The sequence below is a fragment of the Gossypium arboreum genome, chromosome 8 (assembly GCF_025698485.1).
Source record: "Gossypium arboreum isolate Shixiya-1 chromosome 8, ASM2569848v2, whole genome shotgun sequence".
Lineage (NCBI taxonomy): Eukaryota > Viridiplantae > Streptophyta > Magnoliopsida > Malvales > Malvaceae > Gossypium > Gossypium arboreum.
In genome coordinates this window covers 139,825,936-139,845,831 of record NC_069077.1, presented here as the reverse complement: position 1 = coordinate 139,845,831, position 19,896 = coordinate 139,825,936, and the positions used below count along the sequence as shown (strand labels likewise).

General features: G+C 33.3%; 3 protein-coding genes across 3 annotated transcripts; 2 read left to right on the top strand and 1 right to left on the bottom strand.

The window, feature by feature from the left end:
- The first annotated feature begins 161 nt into the window (after positions 1 to 161).
- LOC108469544 (villin-4) lies at positions 162 to 9,551 on the top strand. Its single transcript, XM_053018185.1, has 24 exons — positions 162 to 466; positions 1,685 to 1,813; positions 2,051 to 2,150; positions 2,465 to 2,533; positions 2,656 to 2,892; positions 2,981 to 3,158; positions 3,270 to 3,402; positions 3,601 to 3,763; positions 3,848 to 3,995; positions 4,133 to 4,233; positions 4,836 to 4,991; positions 5,211 to 5,279; positions 5,376 to 5,444; positions 5,543 to 5,680; positions 6,026 to 6,154; positions 6,336 to 6,483; positions 6,631 to 6,641; positions 6,886 to 7,026; positions 7,239 to 7,364; positions 7,443 to 7,508; positions 7,824 to 8,148; positions 8,232 to 8,440; positions 8,517 to 8,690; positions 8,793 to 9,551. Exons 2-23 carry the CDS (start codon positions 1,758 to 1,760, stop codon positions 8,628 to 8,630), a joined length of 2,886 nt encoding a protein of 961 aa, XP_052874145.1. The 5' UTR covers positions 162 to 466; positions 1,685 to 1,757; the 3' UTR covers positions 8,631 to 8,690; positions 8,793 to 9,551.
- An 802-nt stretch (positions 9,552 to 10,353) lies between these two features.
- LOC108469547 (uncharacterized) lies at positions 10,354 to 12,330 on the bottom strand. Its single transcript, XM_017770424.2, has 2 exons — positions 12,130 to 12,330; positions 10,354 to 11,220 (listed from the first exon to the last, which is right to left on the bottom strand). The coding sequence occupies exon 2, from the start codon at positions 11,124 to 11,126 to the stop codon at positions 10,527 to 10,529; it is 600 nt and encodes a 199-aa protein (XP_017625913.1). The 5' UTR covers positions 11,127 to 11,220; positions 12,130 to 12,330; the 3' UTR covers positions 10,354 to 10,526.
- Positions 12,331 to 13,476: 1,146 nt separating this feature from the next.
- On the top strand, positions 13,477 to 19,615 carry LOC108469546 (putative glucose-6-phosphate 1-epimerase). Its single transcript, XM_017770423.2, has 9 exons — positions 13,477 to 13,874; positions 14,084 to 14,158; positions 15,065 to 15,121; positions 15,202 to 15,362; positions 15,461 to 15,601; positions 16,741 to 16,843; positions 16,927 to 17,026; positions 17,560 to 17,805; positions 19,290 to 19,615. Exons 1-8 carry the CDS (start codon positions 13,782 to 13,784, stop codon positions 17,772 to 17,774), a joined length of 945 nt encoding a protein of 314 aa, XP_017625912.1. The 5' UTR covers positions 13,477 to 13,781; the 3' UTR covers positions 17,775 to 17,805; positions 19,290 to 19,615.
- Positions 19,616 to 19,896: the final 281 nt, after the last annotated feature.

Here is a 19,896-nt window from a genome sequence, read left to right as displayed (position 1 = left end):
AATGTTTTCTTTTTTTTTTTCAACTTTGTTTTCACTGTAGTTTTGATTGGTCTTTAAATATTTCTACCTGCATAAATTTAATTTAATTAATTATTAATGAGATTTTACAGTTCATTTTGAGTTATTTTTTTTTCTCTAAAAGAAAAAAAAAATTTGGGTTGCCATTAGTGATAAGCACGACTGGCAGTCATCATTCCCTTTCAATTCCTTCAAACCCCCTTTTTTTCTCTCTTTTGTTCCTTTCTCTCTCTAGCTTTTTCCCTCTCTACAATTCATGCTTTGTTTCGCTGTCTAAAGCTTCCATTCCAATTCTATTTTTTTTCCTTTCAATCTACTTTTTTTGAGGGTTCTTCTTAGCCTTTATTTTTTAACTCTCAAAACACTCTCATATATATATTTTTTTTTCTTTTTTCTTTTTTTGGATCTGGGTTCTGCTTGCTTTCTGATAATCATCTTCAACAACCAGGTAATTCATTTTTTTCTTGAACATATTTTTACTTTTTGGGGATTTTTGGTGTCTGGGTTTTTTTTTGAACTAATGTTCTATCTACTAAATTCAAGAAGATTATAGAGTTTGAAGTATATATTTTCTGGGTTGTTGAGCTTTACAATATTGGGTTATTATTATTATTTTGCTATGACTTTGTTTTTGATTTTTTTTTTTTTTTAAGATTTGATCTATTGGTTGGTGATGTGTTGGGGCTTTAAAAGTTTCAAGCTCATGTTTTATGAATTTAACTTCATTTTAGTAGGCACTGACTATAAGGAGCATGAGTTAGCTATGTTTTTTCTCGGGGGGGTCATTTGATATGAATTTTCAATAAAATATGGTGTTTTTGTCACTTTCATGACATTGAATTTCGATATCTGGGAAACTGTAAAATCTAAAACACAGTGATCGAATGTTGTATTTCCAATAAATTTAGAATTTTTTTTTCTGTGTTATGGCAAACATGGATCTAGTAGGACTGGACAGCTAAATCAACAGTCTGCTTTATCAAATGGATTTCATGAGATTCTAAGCTTGGTCTTAGCTGATTCAGCTTACCTGTATGCAGTTTTAGAAATTTGTCTTTTAGTTGACTGATAAAATTAGCTCTACAGCTTAAAATTGGACTAAGAATTTCAAAGAGAGCTGATTAAGCAAAGAACAATTATAGCCGGTTAGAACTCAGGGTTATGAGTCTATAATGTCTGTACTAGTTCTAACTTAAGATCTAATTGTTTGAACTCTTATCAGCTAGTAGCAATTTTTTGGGACCCTTAATGAAAATTTGTAGATAATTAAAGAAAAAGAAAGAAAAATAAAACTGAACTCTTGTCCTTTGCTGGCAATTGCTTCTGGAAAAATGTGAAAACTGCACCCTAAATTAGAGATGCAGGTGGTTTCTATTCATGTTGATAAAGTGTTCGATGTGAAAATGCAAAATAATGATCTATTTTGTAGGTCTAAGCATTGGCTTTGTAGAGTTTAGTGCAAGACATTCTTCTACTTAATGAATAACTAATCTAAGTACTGGTTCCATACTTAAGTGATGCTCAAATTTACTCATTTTGTCGACAGCAATACCATGAACGATGTTGTGAGAGAGCGATGCTTTTTTTCGTTTCTTTAGATTCTTTTCCTGCAGTAATTTTATTTATCTATTTGATAATTCAAGTGATGGTGCTGATAATGTTTCAGGTTAAGTCTATTACTTGCTTCAAGCTTGGGACCTAGAAGATCAAAACATTAAATTTAAAGCTGTGTAATAAGTATGGCGGTTTCCATGAGAGATTTAGATCCAGCTTTTCAGGGAGCTGGGCAAAAAGCGTATCCTTCACTTTTTGAAACTTGCATTGTTATGTGGTTTATCACTCTGATTGTGTACTGTTCTTTAGATCGATAGTCGAAATAAATTTTTTATAGTAAATTTAGGTTGTACATTTAGTGTAGGGTGACAACAAATGTAGAAAGAGAACAACTATCACATCTGCTGCCATTTCAATCTTGGTATGTCTGCTTTTGAGTTGCTCTTCTTCATGAATTATTCTCCTTAATAGTTTGCAGTGGAATTGAAATCTGGCGCATTGAAAACTTCCGCCCTGTTCCAGTTCCAAAGTCATCTTATGGCAAATTTTTCACAGGGGATTCCTATGTTATTTTGAAGGCAAGTCTTTTCTATTTTACATATTGCTTGGTTGTATTAGCACCAAAATTTGAAGCTTGTGGATTTGTTAATAATATTTTTGATGCGATCGCTACCATGGAGAAAAGGATCTGCTGTGGCTTTTATTTATAATCTTTGCAAGGTTGTAAGCATTTGGCTGTTGTTGTTCTTTGCATTGGGGTTATTTATAAAAACTGAATACTCATATATTTACTAGATTATACTTGTAGTTTGAGGCTTTAAGATGCAACTAAGTTTTCCTTCTCAGATTAATGTTCTTTAATGTTACCTTCTTTTTTTTTTTTTTGGCTCAGACAACTGCCTTAAAAAGTGGTGCCTTGCGTCATGATATACACTATTGGCTTGGTAAAGACACATCCCAGGTAAACCATGTTCCCACAAAAATCTTTTTACTTGTTCAATTCTTAACCTTTGAGAAAGTAATAGGTTGAATTTTGAACTAAGATATCAGATCAATTTTGTGACCACAACTTGTTTAACATAGGATGAAGCAGGTGCTGCTGCAGTCAAGACTGTTGAACTTGATGCTGCCCTTGGAGGGCGTGCTGTTCAATATCGTGAAGTGCAGGGCCATGAAACTGAGAAGTTCCTTTCCTATTTTAAGCCATGTATCATACCCCAGGAAGGTGGAGTAGCATCTGGATTCAAACATGTTCAGGAAGAGGAACATAAGATACGTATGTTTGTCTGTAGAGGCAAACATGTTGTCCATGTAAAAGAGGCAAGTCTTTCTAAGGACAAACGATACTCAATGTCAAGTGCGATTCAATACTTTTCATTCAAGAAGTTGATGACATGTTTCATGGCAGGTTCCTTTTGCTCGATCCTCACTTAACCATGATGATATCTTTATACTGGATACAAAGTCTAAAATCTTTCAATTTAATGGGTCCAATTCATCCATTCAAGAGAGGGCAAAAGCCTTAGAAGTTGTTCAATACATTAAAGATACTTATCATGATGGGAAATGTGAGGTAGCTGCCATTGGTGAGTAAACTAACAGATACAGATCATGAAGGAAGGGAAGAATAAGATAAATGGAGTGAGAAGTGGATATTGTTTATAAACTGATAGATTCTATCTTATTACTCTATGCAGAGGATGGAAAGTTGATGGCCGATGCTGAAACTGGAGAGTTTTGGGGATTCTTTGGTGGCTTTGCTCCACTTCCAAGGAAGACTGCCAGTGATGAGGATAGGACTGTTCAGTCTCATACAGCCAAGCTACTAAGGTAATTTTATCTTGGTTTGGCAATGGCGATGATGGTCAATTGCTTATGCAAATAAAATTTTCGCTTTCTCTAAATAGACCAATTAGTCATCTTTGAGTGAAAAGAAAAATACTTTTGCATTTGGTAAAAGGCCTTCTTTGTGTCCTATAATTTTGTGCTTTGAGAAATGCTCTCATTGGATTATATTTGCTTTTCAAGTGTTGAGAAGGGGCAGGCAAAGCCTGTTGATGCTGATTCCTTGACAAGGGAGTTGTTGGACACAAATAAATGCTATATATTGGATTGTGGGTTAGAAGTCTTTGTATGGATGGGAAGAAATACTTCTCTTGATGAAAGAAAGACTGCAAGTGGAGCGGCTGAGGTAATAGCTCTGTAAGGTGATTTAAACCAACTTTTATATGGATTTCTCATTCGCTCCTTTTGCATTGTTGATGTTACCAAACAGGAGTTAATCCGTGGTTCTGATCGACCAAAATCCCAAATAATTCGTGTAATTGAGGGGTTTGAGACTGTTGTATTTAAGTCGAAGTTTGAGTCATGGCCCCAGACCACTAATGTTGCTGTTACCGAGGATGGTAGAAGCAAAGTTGCTGGTTAGTAACTGAAATATCTTGCAATTTTGTTGTTTTTGATTTATGAGTTGTCTTTTCTTAATCTTTATACTATTTTAGCCATCAAATAATCATCATTTGTCACCTTAAACATTAATATATTTCAATGGTTTCTGTAGCACTTTTACGACGTCAAGGGCTGAATGTCAAGGGCCTTGCAAAAGCTGCTCCTGCAAAGGAAGAACCCCAACCTTATATTGATTGCACCGGAAATTTGCAGGTATATTTGTACTTGTGTAGCTATATTTTTCTAGGTACTGAATTTTTGAATGTATCATGCTCCCTTACTGCCATCCTTCCCAGACAGTGGAGCAAGAAATTTGATCTTGAGTATGTCGCACTGACATTAAAGTAATATATATATTCGAATATGATTAAAGTATTAAGTAAAAACTGAAAACACATTAAGAAACTGGTTGCCTAAATATTGTCAATTTGTTCATTTGATTTTATTGGAAAGAAAAATTCATGATGAGTTAAAAGGCCATGTGCAATGCTAGTTATAGTATACAAATGTACACGCACAATAAAACCTTTTAGGTTGGTAGACTGAATATCTGCATTCTGCGGCCATTCCAAGCTTATTGAAGAATATTGCTAACTCATCCTTTTGGCTCTAATGACGGGTTTATGTTATTGTTAAGAGTTTCATTTGTTCTATCTTTAGGCTTGTTATCATGCTTAAACATATAGCCAGCTTAGTCCTTATGTAGCAGGTGGCAATGGTGCTCTTCTCTTCATGCATTGGACATAATATATGGTACATACTGTCTTTGGGTCTGAAGCCAGTTTACTGATGATGGCATTAATTTGGCTGTGCAGGTTTGGCGTGTGAATGGCCAAGAAAAAGTTCTCCTTCCAGCTTCTGATCAGTCAAAATTTTACAGTGGGGATTGCTATATTTTTCAATATTCTTACCCTGGAGAAGACAAAGAAGAGTATCTTATAGGAACATGGATTGGAAAGCAGAGTGTTGAGGTGATTAAGCATTCTATTACTCTCTTTGGTCTTTCTGTTCCGAAAACTATTGAGTGCCTTAAGCTTTCAACCATAGTTTCAATGACAAAACTGTCTTTTGTCCCAAACAGGGAACACATATATGTACCATGGATGTGACTTGTCCTCATCATGCTACCTTTTCTTACAATGCGTGTACTATTTTTGTTGCTTTACTGATAATGAGTTTTTGCCTAACAGGATGACAGAGTTTCCGCAGTCTCTTTGGCAACCAAAATGGTTGAATCAATGAAGTTCCAGGCTACCCAGGTAGCTTTTTTTAAACTAGACCATTGTTCTTTTTCTGAAGTTACTGTTTGTATATGTTTGTATTTCCCTTCTGACGGTATTTTATCCGATCATCAGGCTTGCATCCACGAAGGAAGTGAACCCATTCAATTCTTTTCGATCTTCCAGAGCTTTATTGTGTTTAAGGTTTGAGGAATTTTGATTTGTAAATTTTACTTCAATGGATACTCTTATGTGTCCAAGTTCTCCTTAGATAACTGGTTCAATCATTTAAAATTCATCAGGGTGGTCTTAGTGATGGATACAAGAACTACATTGCTGAGAAGGAGATCCCAGAAGGGACATACACAGAAGATGGTCTTGCACTGTTCCGAGTACAAGGTTCTGGGCCTGATAATATGCAAGCGATACAAGTTGAAGCAGTATGTCCCAAATTTTTCTACTATATTTGTTTCCTTAAGAACTCGTAGCAAGTATGATCCTTATAAACTAGTTTTTTGCTAGAGGTCTAACATCTTCCACGTGATAGCGGTCGGGTACTCATTTTTATTGTTTTTGATTTCTGGAAAAGGTTGACTGGACCATGTTCTGCCTTCCATGACTGGACAATCTGAAAGCACGAGTCCTGAGAAAGTTGCTAATAATTTTACCCCTATGCCGCTTATAAAATGAATAGATGGACTTCAAATTTATTTCGCTGTACATTTATTGTTTACGAGATGGAACTTATGCACTTTTCCCTTTTTTCTTTATTTAACTTCTATCAGGTCGCATCATCTTTGAACTCCTCTTACTGCTACATATTACATAGCGGTTCCACTGTCTTTACATGGGCTGGAAACCTAACTTCCCCTGATGACCATGAGCTTGTTGAGAGACAACTAGATATCATAAAGGTTCGATTTGTATTTTCAAGTGGCTTCCTTCCCGAAACTTGATTTAGGCTTGATGGAATAGTATGGCAAAGTGGATAGATTGCATCTGTTGTATTGAATATTAGTTCACTTTAGAAACAGCTATTTGAGTTTCCGATTTGATTCTCTAAGCTTCGATTCATACCCTTTTGATTATCTTCAGCCTAATTTACAATCCAAGCCACAAAAAGAAGGATCGGAATCTGAACAGTTTTGGGAGTTGCTTGGAGGAAAATCCGAATACCCAAGCCAAAAGATAGCAAGGGAACCTGAAGGTGATCCTCACCTATTCTCCTGCACGTTCTCGAAAGGTATTGATAACTCTCTAATGGTTATAAGGTTTTTAATTTATGGTCTTAGTTCTACAAATGTAAAATGTTTATTCATAATTATAGTTTTCTAATTCCTTATCTTTCTTCATTGTCATGGTTCATTGCAAATTTCACTCCAATCTGTAGGGAATCTTAAGGTGCGTATCTACTTATCAGCTACTTCCAAATTTGAAAACTATGATTTTATCAAATGCGTTCATGACTTTTATATGTATGATCCATTTATTGGTCATGTTAGCACGCTCGTAAATGTTAAGTGCACTTATTTTTTTTACTATATTGCAAAAAAAAAAAAAGAAAAGAAAAGAAAAAAGAAGCCCAAAGTAAGAAAAATCTCGTCTTTTATCTGCATCATTGGCTTAAACTGAAGTTCTTATGCAGGTTACGGAGATATATAACTTCAGTCAGGATGATTTGATGACTGAAGATATATTTATCCTAGATTGTCACTCAGATATCTTTGTCTGGGTTGGACAACAAGTCGATACCAAGAATAAATTGCAGGCCTTGACTATTGGTCAGGTAAGATCAACCGGTTATATAGGTGGAAACTATAGTTACACACTACTTTTTAAGGGTACTATTTTCACTCGTCAACATATTAAGGATGTCGAGTGTGCACATGTAAATGGACTAGTTCTTGGTTGGTTCGTACAATATCTATTAGGGATTAGGAATAGTTTGTGGTCTGTTCCACCTGGTGTGTTCTTACATTTCAATCTGTTGTTGGACAGAAATTTCTTGAGCATGATTTTCTCTTAGAAAAATTGTCTCGTGAAGCTCCGATATACATAGTCATGGAAGGGAGTGAGCCACCCTTTTTCACGCGCTTTTTCTCATGGGACTCCGCAAAGTCTTCTGTAAGTATCTCTGCTACTGCATTGGAATCATGGTTGCTTTATCTGTGCAAGGATCTTAGTGTTTTTATTTGCTTGCAGATGCACGGAAATTCCTTTCAAAGGAAACTTACCATAGTGAAAACTGGGGGTACACCAACAGTCGATGTAAGACTTCACTTTAACTCTCTCATATTAGTTGAACTTTTGCCGCTTTTGGTATGGAGTGATCACTATCTATGTTGCTTGGACTCTTCATTTTTCTTGAAGTATCCATGCCCGACACCCGTGCCTAAGACATATCTGGGTATGGATATGAGAATATGACTCGGACTTTCAAAATACATGGAAAAACTTTTCAAAGGCATACCTGTAAGCTGGAGTCCCAGTAACATAGCATGTGTCCATTTTTGTGTTCTCGTTACCACTTTGTCGGTTATCTTTAGAGTTAATTTTCGGATTAACATCTTATTGTATGTTTAGAAACCCAAGCGTAGAACGCCAGTATCATATGGTGGAAGGTCTAGTAGTGTGCCGGACAGATCACAACGTTCTAGAAGTATGTCCTTCAGCCCTGAGCGAGTTCGTGTGAGGGGAAGGTCTCCCGCTTTCAATGCACTAGCAGCTGCATTTGAGAACCCTAATGCTAGAAACCTTTCTACTCCGCCACCTGTGGTTAAAAAACTCTATCCAAAATCCGTGACTCCGGATTCTGCAAAAAAGTCTGCAGCTATAGCAGCTCTTACTGCATCGTTCGAAAAACAACCACCACCAGCTCGAGAGACCATCATACCTAGATCTGTGAAAGGTATGCATTTTCCGTGTTTCAAGACCAAATTTTATGTTATTTTCGTATTTGTACTCTTAAACGAAGCATGTATCTTGATGAAGTGAGCCCACCGACACCCAAAACAACACCAACACCAGAGCCTAACTCCAAGGAGAATTCCATGAGTAGCAAACTAGAATCCCTCACTATACAAGAAGATGCTAAAGAGGGTGAAGCTGAAGACGAGGAAGGCCTTCCAATATACCCTTACGAACGTCTCAAAATAACCTCAACCGATCCTGTTTCTGAAATAGATGTGACCAAACGAGAGGTATGATTTAAGACTATGATTTTAAGATGGTATTACATTTGTTCTTCAAGACTCTTATAACCGAAAAAAAATGCAGACATACCTGTCATCTGAGGAGTTCAAGGAGAAGTTCGGGATGAAAAAAGATGCATTCTATAAATTGCCGAAGTGGAAACAAAACAAACTAAAAATGGCTCTTCAACTGTTCTAAGTCCCCCCTTTGATTCATCTGTGCTATTTATTCAAAACCCCCTTTCAAATGAGAGTGCAGGTGGAACAAAACATGCTTCCAAATCCGTACAAGTTTACCTCTTTCTTTTCTTAAATCGAATCCACAAATCGTTCTAACTATATTCATTTTGTTCGGCTGCAGTGGGAAGAACCCGAACCTGTTTTCTCAGGATCGAAAAAAAGGGACAGCATCAGTGCATATTTAGCTGCTTCTGCTCCCCTAAGAAGCTTTTGGTTTTTTTCTCTTTTTTGTGTCATTAATAGACAAATATCTGGATTTCAACCCCCCCCTTTTTTTTTCTCATCTGGTTGTTTGGATGTCTAGAAAATTTCTTCCTTTTTCTTCTTGGCTTTTCTTTGTTGTTTCTGGTTGAGTTTTAGCTTTTTCTTTTTATTGGTATTCTTATGGTCACAGTGCTTTGTTGTGAGGTTTGCATTTTTGCATTTTTTAAATTTATTTTTTATTTATTTTTAATTTGGTTTTCCAAAATGATTAAAAAATTAGAACAAATATTGGGAGCTTGAAAATGCCAGACAATTTTAGGTGTATTTTGTATTTAACTTTTGAGGATGAAAAGTTTGTACAGCTGAGTGTAAGAACGAAGAACTAGTTCATTTTGCCTTTTGTTTTGGATAATAAAAGTGTGATCTTCTATTTTTCTTCTTCTCTTTAATTTAAAGAGAAAAAATTTGATCTTTATTAGTATTTACATTATTTCCCATCTTTAAACTTTTAGTAGGAAAGATTTTTTAACATATATTATGTTAAAAGGACCTATGGATGAGCGATGAGTGTTTACTTTTACTGCGGCGTGTTTAGTTTTTTATTTTTATTCTATAGTATTATTATAATTTTTACTTTTATTACATTATTTTTAATAACAGATAAATTTATCGTCCATCTTTATTGTTTTAATTCTTTTCGTTATACATTATTTATTTGGTTCTTTTCATAATCGATGGAAACCTAAATTTTAATTTGATTTTATGTTATAATGTTAGCTACTTGATATTGATTAGCTTAATTCGAATATGAAAATAATTTAAATTTAAAATAATCTGAATTTGAAATGGTATAAATATAATCATAAGAAATTTGAATAACTTGAATATAAAAGAATCTATATTTGAATTCTCATTTTCATTTCTATTTGGGTCTATAAAATGAAATATTTAACTTTTGGTTTAATATATGATAAAATTGTATTTTAAATTTTTTAAATGATAAAATTTTGATTTAGTTATTGAAAAGATTATCGAATACAGATTATTAAATGGTGAAATTTATTTTAATTCTCATAAAATATATAACTTAATTTCGCTTCTAAATATATATTCAAACAAAAATAAGGAAAACTATAAAAATAGTTATTTTGTTTATCTCAAATTATATTTTAGTCACTTATGTTATTATTTTGTCACGAAAATGTCACTTTACTGTTAAACTCTATTACCTCTCTAACGGTAGTCTTATGTGGTAGTCTAAATAAGTTTTAAACGCCAACTTGGATTTATAACTGTTGGGATGAAAATAGATTTTTAATTAAATAAATTTAATTTAGACTGTCACGTAAGATATCCAAATTGGCATTTAAAACCCATTTGGATTGTCATGTAAGACCACTATTAGGAAAGTAACGGAGTTTAACGGTAAAATGACCATTTCATAATAAAACGGTAACATAAGTGACTAAAATATAACATTTTAAATATAAATAATTAATATATAATCTAAAACAAACAAAAGTGACTATTTTTGTAGTTTGCCCTAATGAATAAATATGACTTTTAACATCCAAATACATATTCATGTTAACTAATGAATAAATATGACTTTTAACATCCAAATACATATTCATGTTAAGACTCATTTACCTCAATCATCACCATCAAGATCAGGCTCAACTGACTGCTCAAACTCTGCATCCATAATAACACCATCCATTACATGCACAACAAGCTTCCCTCTCTTCATATCAACACTCTCTGACTTCACTCCATTAACCACCAACACTCCTCCGGCATCCTTTGAAACAAACAACTCGAACCCTGACAATGAATCGTAGGACACCTCTTCGCCGCCGATCGGTACCATAGCCGTATCAAGAACACGAGGAATGGCCGAGAAACCTAACACGCGAGAGATCACCACGTACGTGTCATTTATCTTTTCTTCGACTAGACTATTGTTTGCGCTTAACCTCAGATCGCGCTCGAAAGCGGTTTCTGAAGGGACAAAAACGGTGAAAGCGAGATCTTCAGGTAACATATCGATCATCATGTTCCCGAATGAACCGACCGATTTGTCATTGCCTGAGGATTTAAGCGACGTGTCATCATAAATGGACATTGCTCCGTTTCCGGTGTCAACATCCGGAACTCTGAGCATCGAAATGATCAACACCAGTATACAACAAAAGAACACTACCGAAAACACAAAAGCAACTGAGTTTTTGCAATAGAACGTTCTCCTCATCTCCTTCTATAGATTATTCATTAGATGCAATGAATTTTGGGCACTTTTTCTCCTCTCAAATCTATTTTACTTCATTGCCAAAATAAACTCAAATCTGGGATTTGGAAACATAGAGTAAATAAAATCAAAATATAAAAAATTCAAAGTTTAATGACTCGTAAAATATGTTATCAAGTAATACGAACAATTCATATATATATATGCACTAATCATTCTCAAATTATTTTAAATTGAGTTATCAAAGTATCTGTATTGTAAACACGAATGTCAATACGGATCTCAAGTGAAACATATTTAAACTATATATATCAACTTGTAAACACGAATGTGTTCATCTTTTGCATAACTTGATTCTAAGGTGTTAAAAAAACACTTATCAATAAAATTTAACCGAACTATTTTTTAACGAGTGAGATCCAATGTATCTAACACACGATTAACAGCTGCAGTAATGGAATGATATGATACGATTCTATACTTTCAAAAATCAATCGAAACATGAAGTTGGAAACATGGAGAATTAAACCAACAAATTTACAATGAACTTAGAGTTTAACTTAATTAATTCAAACTCAGTAACAAATGATGTAAAGTTTGCTATTCAAATCCTAGAGCCTAGATGTTCCGGTTTAAGAATAGATGAAAGAGTAGCGATTTGAACTTTAAAATTAAACATAATCAAGTTTTCGATTCAGCATCTACAGACACGGAGAATTTGAAAAAAAAAAAAAAGGTTCAATCAAAATCAAAATATAGCCAACTGAAATTCAATTGAATATACTAAAGAAATACATGATATTTTATTTTCTCAAGAATCAAAACAATGACAGAAAAATTTAAAAAAAAAATGCGAAACAGCTAATCATTTCAATCATTGTTTCTTTAATTCATCAGATTTAGAACCGGAAATCGTATTCAAACAAGAGATCAAAACTCAGGCTGAGAATCGATTGCTGAAATTAAATTGCTAAAAAGAGAAAGCAAGCAGCGAAGAAGTATATACCTGGTTAGATGCAGGAAACTATGGCTATGAAAGAATCTGTAAAGCACGAAAACGCTTTCGAAAAATCAATGGAAGATCGCAAGCTACGGTTTCAATAATGGATTTGGCGATGAAAAACAGAGTCCCAAAAGCTCACTTTTTTTGAATGAAACGGATTTTTTTTTTTGTTAAAAACGCACTAAGTTTATTGCATGTGAAATTGCCTTGAAAAATGCTCTTTTAACTTAAATTCTGTCAATGTTTATAAATTGGTTAAAATCTGCCATAAGTGTCTCTACTTTTTATAAGTTCGAATCTAGTCCTTATACTTTTACTTTTAGGAATTCAGTCCCTTTACTTTTTAAATTTCAAAATTTAAGTCCAAACGTTAAGACTGATAAAATTATTTTGTTAAATTTAGATTCCTTAAATATTATTTTTTAATTACATGGCTACTAAGTAAATATTTTTTAACTTAACTACTAAAATATCTCTAGCAAAATAATTAAAAAAAATCAATTGAGCCTCTTATTGAAAAGTACAATCAATTGAGTCCATTAAATATGGGTTTCCATCTATGTTCTTAACAGACCTTTAAGTACAGACGTAACAATTAGCATGAAAAAATGATGATGTGGTAATTGACATGAAAAAAATTAATATGCTCTTTTAACTTTTAAGCCCGTTAAATGTTTTTGCCCTTTGGCCCAAATTATAAATGTTAAATTCGGCTAGGGTCGATAATTTTTATTTTTATATAAAATAAAAATATAATATATCAAAAACACTAAAAATATTAAAATAAATATTTCCAACAAATTTTAAAAATTTCAAAAAAATTTATACTTAAATAACACTAAAATAGGTGCAACTTAACAAGCAAATGCTTCTAAAATATTAGCAAAGTTAATAATAAAATAAGAGTTATACAATATCCAAATAATAGTAATAAAATGTAACAATATAATAATGAAATGATTGTAAAACAATGAAAAAAAGTAGCAAAACATCATTTTTAAAAAAAAATTTTAACCAAAGCCTGACTCGTTTTCTAGATAATTTTTTTGTCTAAATTTATTTTAAGTCTATATTTTTATCTAAACCTTCTTATTTTTCGAACGGACTTTCGGGCCAAGTGGGAACTATGGACAAATCTAATATTAATTAATCTTTAATTATTTTACAAAGATTTAATTAATTTTAAATTATTTTACATTGTTGAATTTATTGTTATATATATATTTTCAAATTCAATATTAAAACAATTTAATTAAAAATTTTATGATTTCTTTAAAAAAAATATCGTGGCAGTGTGGATTGAGTAGGCTACACGGTATTGGGCCAATGGTGGTGTAGCAAATTATGGCCATTTAAACAATTTCGCCATACTACAATTGTTGTTGTGGATTCAACGCTTCGTCTTTATCGAGTAAAATCTAAAAAAGAAAAAAAAAGGACAGAAAATAAAATAAAAAGTGAAAGAGCGAAAAAGAGTAAAGCACAAAGAAACAGATTTGACACAGTTGAAAATCTTTTGAGTTTCCGTGCTTAAAAAATTCAACTAGTTTTAAAAGAGGGGAAAATCATTTGATTTTCCTTTTTTTTTAATTTGAATTTTGCAGCAATAACTGAGAATCAATCACTTTCAGTGTTTTTTTTTGGGAGAAAATTCTATGTCGAGCGAGAGAGTTCCCGTTGAGTTATCCAAGGGCGTTAACGGCCTTGAAAAAATCATCCTCCGCGAGACTCGAGGCAGCTCTGCCGAGGTAAATTTATAAAGGTTTCGGTTTCTTTATTTCTTGTTTTTTTTTTTTGAAATTTAGATTTTCATTTCACGATCTGTTCAATCTGATCTGAGTTAGTTTTCTTTCGTTTCTTTGGATTTAATTTTTGTTCTTCTTCTTCTTTTTTTGTTGTTATTTCGATAGATCTTTGATTTCGGGCTATTTAATTTTATTTCTGTTTTTTTTCCTAGGTGTATTTGTATGGAGGACACGTGACATCTTGGAAGAATGAGCATGGAGAGGAGTTGCTTTTCGTCAGTAGTAAGGTGCTTTTTCAGTGACAGTAATTTTCTTGATTTGATGTGAAATATACTTCTTAGAACATTCCTTTGAATTGATGGTTCATTTAGACCTAATCTAATATTTCCCCTGAAATTTTGTATGTAGTGCCTAATAGTTGATATTGCAAAAGCTACTTTTTAGCAGTGGATTTATGCTTTTAATTAACCCATAGATGTCAGAATGATGGAATAGTTTATGAATAAACTAGATTTGGTTGAAATGGTTCTCGTAGGTGTCTTACGATTACTTAATTTGTACGAGAGCCTTTATGGATATAAATTTTCATCTTCAATGGAAGCAGTTTTGCTTCTTATGTTTCCTTTGTCAACCTGAGATCTGTCTGTTTTGACTTTTGAGTGTGAGCAGTTGCAAAAGTTAGACATATTATGTGTTTTATAGATCATAAACCTTTCTGAACCATTTTTGAAAGATAAAGATCGGATTTGTTAGTATTTGCAATAAATTGAACCCATAGATTAACTGTCCAGAAAATCAAATTTAGAATAATGACATGTTTGAAGAAATTGAATGAAGTTGTAAGAGTTTGTTTGAAACTCTGCACACTATTATGAAATGAACTACTTCCGATACTAGTAGGAAAAATTGCTGTTCAGTAACTTGATTTTCTTCGCTTATCTTTCTTTTTGGTTCCATTCAGTGGTCATACGAGGTAAAGGAGAAGAAGAATTTTTTTGGTTTATGATGTCTATAATGATAAATGACCTGAATTATTCTGATGAATCTGTTTAACAAGTAACTAGAATTCATTTTTTTTATAGTTTATCTCTAATGTGAATACTAGTATATGCGAATGCAAGTGTTTAAGAATATAACATTTAGAGGTCATGTGCATTTTTGTTTCTAACGTACTAGATATATTTCTTCTGCAGGCATTGTTCAAGCCTCCAAAAGCAATTCGTGGAGGAATTCCTATATGTTTTCCCCAAGTATGTGCAGATCTTCTATTGTCGTAGTTTGTTTAGACGATGATCATTGTGGTCATGAAAAACATGCTCTGTGTTTGCAGTTTTCAAATCATGGTCCTCTTGAGCCGCATGGGTTTGCCAGAAATAGACTTTGGAGCATTGACACTGACCCTCCTGCTTTTCCGACAAACTCATCCAACAAAGCTTACATTGATTTGATCCTTAAGCCTTCTGAAGAAGATATGAAGATTTGGCCTCACAGGTAATGTCAGTTCACAAAAAGACTTCCATATCTGAATCTTCACCACATTATTTTCTTGACCAATTAACTTGACTTCGTGGCTTTGTCTTCTATCTCAGTTATGAGTTCCGCCTGAGGGTAGCTTTGGGACCTGGAGGGGATCTAATGTTAACATCTCGCATCAGGAATACAAATACTGATGGAAAGCCGTTTACATTCACATTTGCATATCACACATATTTTTCCGTTTCTGATATCAGGTAACTCAAAAGGACTTGTTTTATATTTAATTCTTCGGTCATGTGATGTTCTGTAGTACTGCTACTTCCGGGTTTATAGTTGGATACATTTGAGTTAATCTTTTGACATGCACGGGTCACGCTATCTTCTTCCATTGTTACATTTGCATATCCCAGTTTATTAACATTAAATGTTGACAGCTAAGCTATCATAAGTGGCTAAATCTCTTCTCATGCTACTAGCTTCTAGATGTTATCAATAACAACATGGTTTGGTTTTTCCTTTTACTTGCGTAGCTTCTTTGTCTTCTCCCATCCACACGGTTTAAGTCTTCTACTTCAACATTATTAAGTTCTAACAAGTAAAATATCATTTCTGGTGACATCTGTCCTCTTCCTAGTTCTAGTTGATGTCTGGGTCTGAAATTCTGTTCACTATTGCAAGCATGTCTTGTGTTTGAGCAATTGAGCATTATTAATGAGTGGTTTGGATTTTGTTTGAACTGCTACTTCTTGATGATATAGGAGATGGGGAACTTTGTTTATCCTTACCTAATTTGCCCCAACCCCCTTTGAATTGTGTGTTGGATTGGATGGTCTTGATTGTGATTTCCAGTAGTGAAAGTAACGAATGTTCTTCTGCCTGCTCATCAAAGCCACTTGCTTTCCAATGATGAATTGTCACACAATTCTTAGTTTCAATAATAAGGTATATGATAATGTAACAATAACAATTCTTAGTTTTCACCCAAAAGAAATCTTAGGTTTGGATCACGTAAACTGAAATAAAGTAATATTTTAGTAATCTATTTTGCGACATAAGTTTTATTTGCTTGTTTTGTTTTCTTGAACCTTTATTTTGAAATTTTATATTCCGGAAGTAAACTGTGGATTTATAAAATTGTTGATTTTGTTCTTAACTTTTAACAGTTTTCTAATTATTGATATGGGTGCTAACTGAATTGCTGCTTACTTTTCCTCTTTTAGTCTGATATTTGCACCTTAACTAGTAAAACTGATTCATGGTAGAATATGTTAGTCAATCACTCTATCTTTGTCCCATATCATGATTATAGTCAATCACTCTATCTTTGTCCCATATCATGATTATACCATTGCATATTATCAGGGTTTAAAAGACTTTAATTCCTTGTGTTCAGTGAAGTTCGTGTTGAAGGATTAGAGACACTTGATTATCTGGATAATTTACTGAACAAGCAGCGGTTTACTGAACAGGGAGATGCAATAACATTTGAAGCTGAAGTGAGTGCATAATGACTTTTTCTCTCAATCTGCTCATATCTAAATTTTGTTCTGCTGACATATTTTTATTTCTGCTTACAAAGGTGGACAAGATATACCTCAGTACTCCAACTAAAATTGCAATTCTGGATCATGAAAAGAAGAGAACCCTTGTATTACGCAAAGATGGGCTCCCTGATGCTGGTGAGGTTTATTTTCTCCAACTTTTTTATTAATGTCCATGCTATTTATATGGACTCTTGACACCTTTTATGTATAAGATTTCTCTTCATACTCCGAAACACACAAACAAGAGTGTTTCCTATTTAGCTAGGACTTGGAAACAGTATCATGTTCTTCATTGCTGCTTAATAGTAGAGGAGCTACCTTGTCTTTTTTTCTTACTCTGAATTTTGTGTTCTCTGCTCAAGCTATATAACATTTCGCCAATCACTACCAACCTATGAAAACTGCTCATATGGAATTATGGATTATTGTTGGTTGATTTCAAGTAGTAGTGTGAACTACGTTTTCTTTCTCTTCTAAGATCTATATGCTTGATAAGTATTCTGAACTCGGGCTTGAGATTTTTACCAGGTAGATATAGTGAATTCTGGTAGTATTTGCATGTATGAAATGCAGTAAAACATTCCACCAAAGAGTATTCTGAAATGCCTTATCGTATGTTAATATTCCTAGGCTGTTCTTAGCTCTAATATTATTTCTTTTGCATGTAGTGGTGTGGAATCCCTGGGATAAAAAGGCAAAGGCAATGGCTGACTTTGGTGATGATGAATACAAACATATGCTCTGTGTGGAGGCTGCTGCCATCGAGAAACCTATCACATTGAAACCCGGTGAGGAATGGAGGGGAAGGCAAGAACTTTCTGCTGTTCCTTCCAGTTACTGCAGTGGGCAACTTGATCCTCGGAGAGTCCTCCAGGGTAGCTGAAGATCCTTTACCGTGGTCAATATATGTACAGGTAATTATGCTGAATGTTTAAAACCCATACTTTAAGTTATCTTTATTTTGTAATCATCATGTTGCTTATCGACCTCTATGGAATGGTTTGGGTCATTACTGTTATCTACATGCATTTATCGTGAAGGCCTGATACATGTGCCTTACTACTTCCATGCTTTTCTGTTTTTTGGTGTCTGGTCCTGAACTTGATTTTCAAACCCAAACTTTAAACTGCTCAACCACACATAAAGAAACAAAATTTTGTAGGATATACATAGAACATCAAGATTCTTATACTGCTGTAATTTTGGCTTTCTGGTCTTTGCATCTAGTATACTTTTTGTTTCTTTCTTTGCAGGTATGTATAAGTAGACTCAAGAACAGTTTTGTACAACCGTGATCTTGTTTTACTAGTATAGCTGGTGTTGTTTATTATTCCCTTCAATTAGGGCCAAACGAAAAGTTGGTTCAAACCAATTTAACTGATAGCTTTCGGTCAAGTTGTTTCAGCCAAGTAGTTTATGATGGTTAATTCGGTTTTGTGGGCAGTTAAACTAGGTTAAGGTTTTTTTTTTTTTTTGGGGGGTCAAGGTTAAAATAGGTTAAGTTGGTTTGTTATCAGGTCTAAATTTTTATAACCAAACTTACTGATTTAACCGACTTCTGATGTATATTATTTTCTTCAATATATTTATAATACATAATAAATATATATACCATATAAAATTTAACCAAAATCCGAACTGACCTTTATTTTGTGTTTTATTTTTCATACTAGGAAGAAAACAAGAGAGAAAAAGAAAAATGGCTTAACTGACTGGACTCAGGGATGTTAAGTCAGTTCGGTTAGGCGGGTTAGTCTGTTATCATATAGAGTTAGTCAATTAAGTCGATGTTTTTACTCAACCGATAGATTGGTTTCCTTTAGCTTGCAATTTATGCTACTTCGCTTACTCATTGCAAATCATGTCTTTTCGAATTATAATTATAATGCAACATACAGGTATCATGATGCAACATGATGTGTGGGTGAATCCTAGATTTTTTTTTTTGGATTTAATGAAATAAGTATAGCTTAAGACACGGTAAAAGACTATGGAAGTTCTTGTACTAGGAGTTGAATTGCATTTTGTCCTATTTACTAAAAAAATGGGCAAGTTAGTCCTTGTATATTAAATCATTCTGTTAAAAATTTTATCCACTTTTATTGTTAAAAAATAGTCCATGTGTCTACCTGTTTGATTTTTTCATCAGCCACCCCGATGTTTAACAGAAAGAATTAGTTTGTTTTTTGATCTAACGTATAAAGATTAATTTGTTCGGTTTTTGAGTAAATGGGTAAAATGCAAATTGATTTCTAACCTCTATGATACTTTTACGCTTAAAACTCTATGATACTTTTACCCTTAAGACACGGCTGATCGATGTTGTTACTGTTTATTATTATTAGCAAACAATAAATATTGTTACTTGCTGATATGTTGAAGCACTGTTATTTTTCAGCTATGCTATGGATGAGCTATTATTTGTCTATGGGCTGTCTTTGAATTGTCTCTCAGAGCCTCTCTCTCTCAACACCAGCTTCCCCGTTTTGTAAGAATTTCCTTAATTCAATTTGAGTTGGATTATTTTCATCTTCTTTTTGTTTCATTTTGGGTTAAAGGGGCTTTGTATTAATTAAAGTTTACATATAGTGCAAAATTATGCCTTGTCCTATATGGGATTTATTTTCTTCACGAATTGGACTTGGATTAAATATTTTGTAATTTGAATTTATATTTGGGTTATTGTTCAATTAAACAAAAAAAATTTATTTTAATATTTAAGAATTTGTTTTTGTTTTAATCTATTTCAAATTTCATTAGCCAACATCATCTATCATCTTCTTTCCACGAATTAACTAAATTATGGATAGGTTACACAGTTGAATTGTTTTGGAATTTAAAACCAACGCTGTGAACAAGCAACTAGTTTAGCAATGTTGGTTGGATTGGGAACCAGTTAGAGTATCGGTCTAAAGAGTAATTTTAAATCAGTTAAATTGAGAATTAGTATAGATTGATTGAATCGAGTTTATATATATATATTTTTTAATTTGATCAGTGAATTA

Coding starts and splice junctions, on each gene's coding strand:
- LOC108469546 (XM_017770423.2), top strand. CDS start 13,782: ATGTCGAGCGAGAGAGTTCCCGTTGAGTTATCCAAGGGCGTTAACGGC. Junction 14,159..15,064: donor TGCTTTTCGTCAGTAGTAAG/GTGCTTTTTCAG, acceptor TTTCTTCTGCAG/GCATTGTTCAAGCCTCCAAA. Junction 15,122..15,201: donor TTCCTATATGTTTTCCCCAA/GTATGTGCAGAT, acceptor CTGTGTTTGCAG/TTTTCAAATCATGGTCCTCT.
- LOC108469547 (XM_017770424.2), bottom strand. CDS start 11,126: ATGAGGAGAACGTTCTATTGCAAAAACTCAGTTGCTTTTGTGTTTTCG.
- LOC108469544 (XM_053018185.1), top strand. CDS start 1,758: ATGGCGGTTTCCATGAGAGATTTAGATCCAGCTTTTCAGGGAGCTGGG. Junction 4,992..5,210: donor TTGGAAAGCAGAGTGTTGAG/GTGATTAAGCAT, acceptor TTTGCCTAACAG/GATGACAGAGTTTCCGCAGT. Junction 5,280..5,375: donor TGAAGTTCCAGGCTACCCAG/GTAGCTTTTTTT, acceptor TCCGATCATCAG/GCTTGCATCCACGAAGGAAG.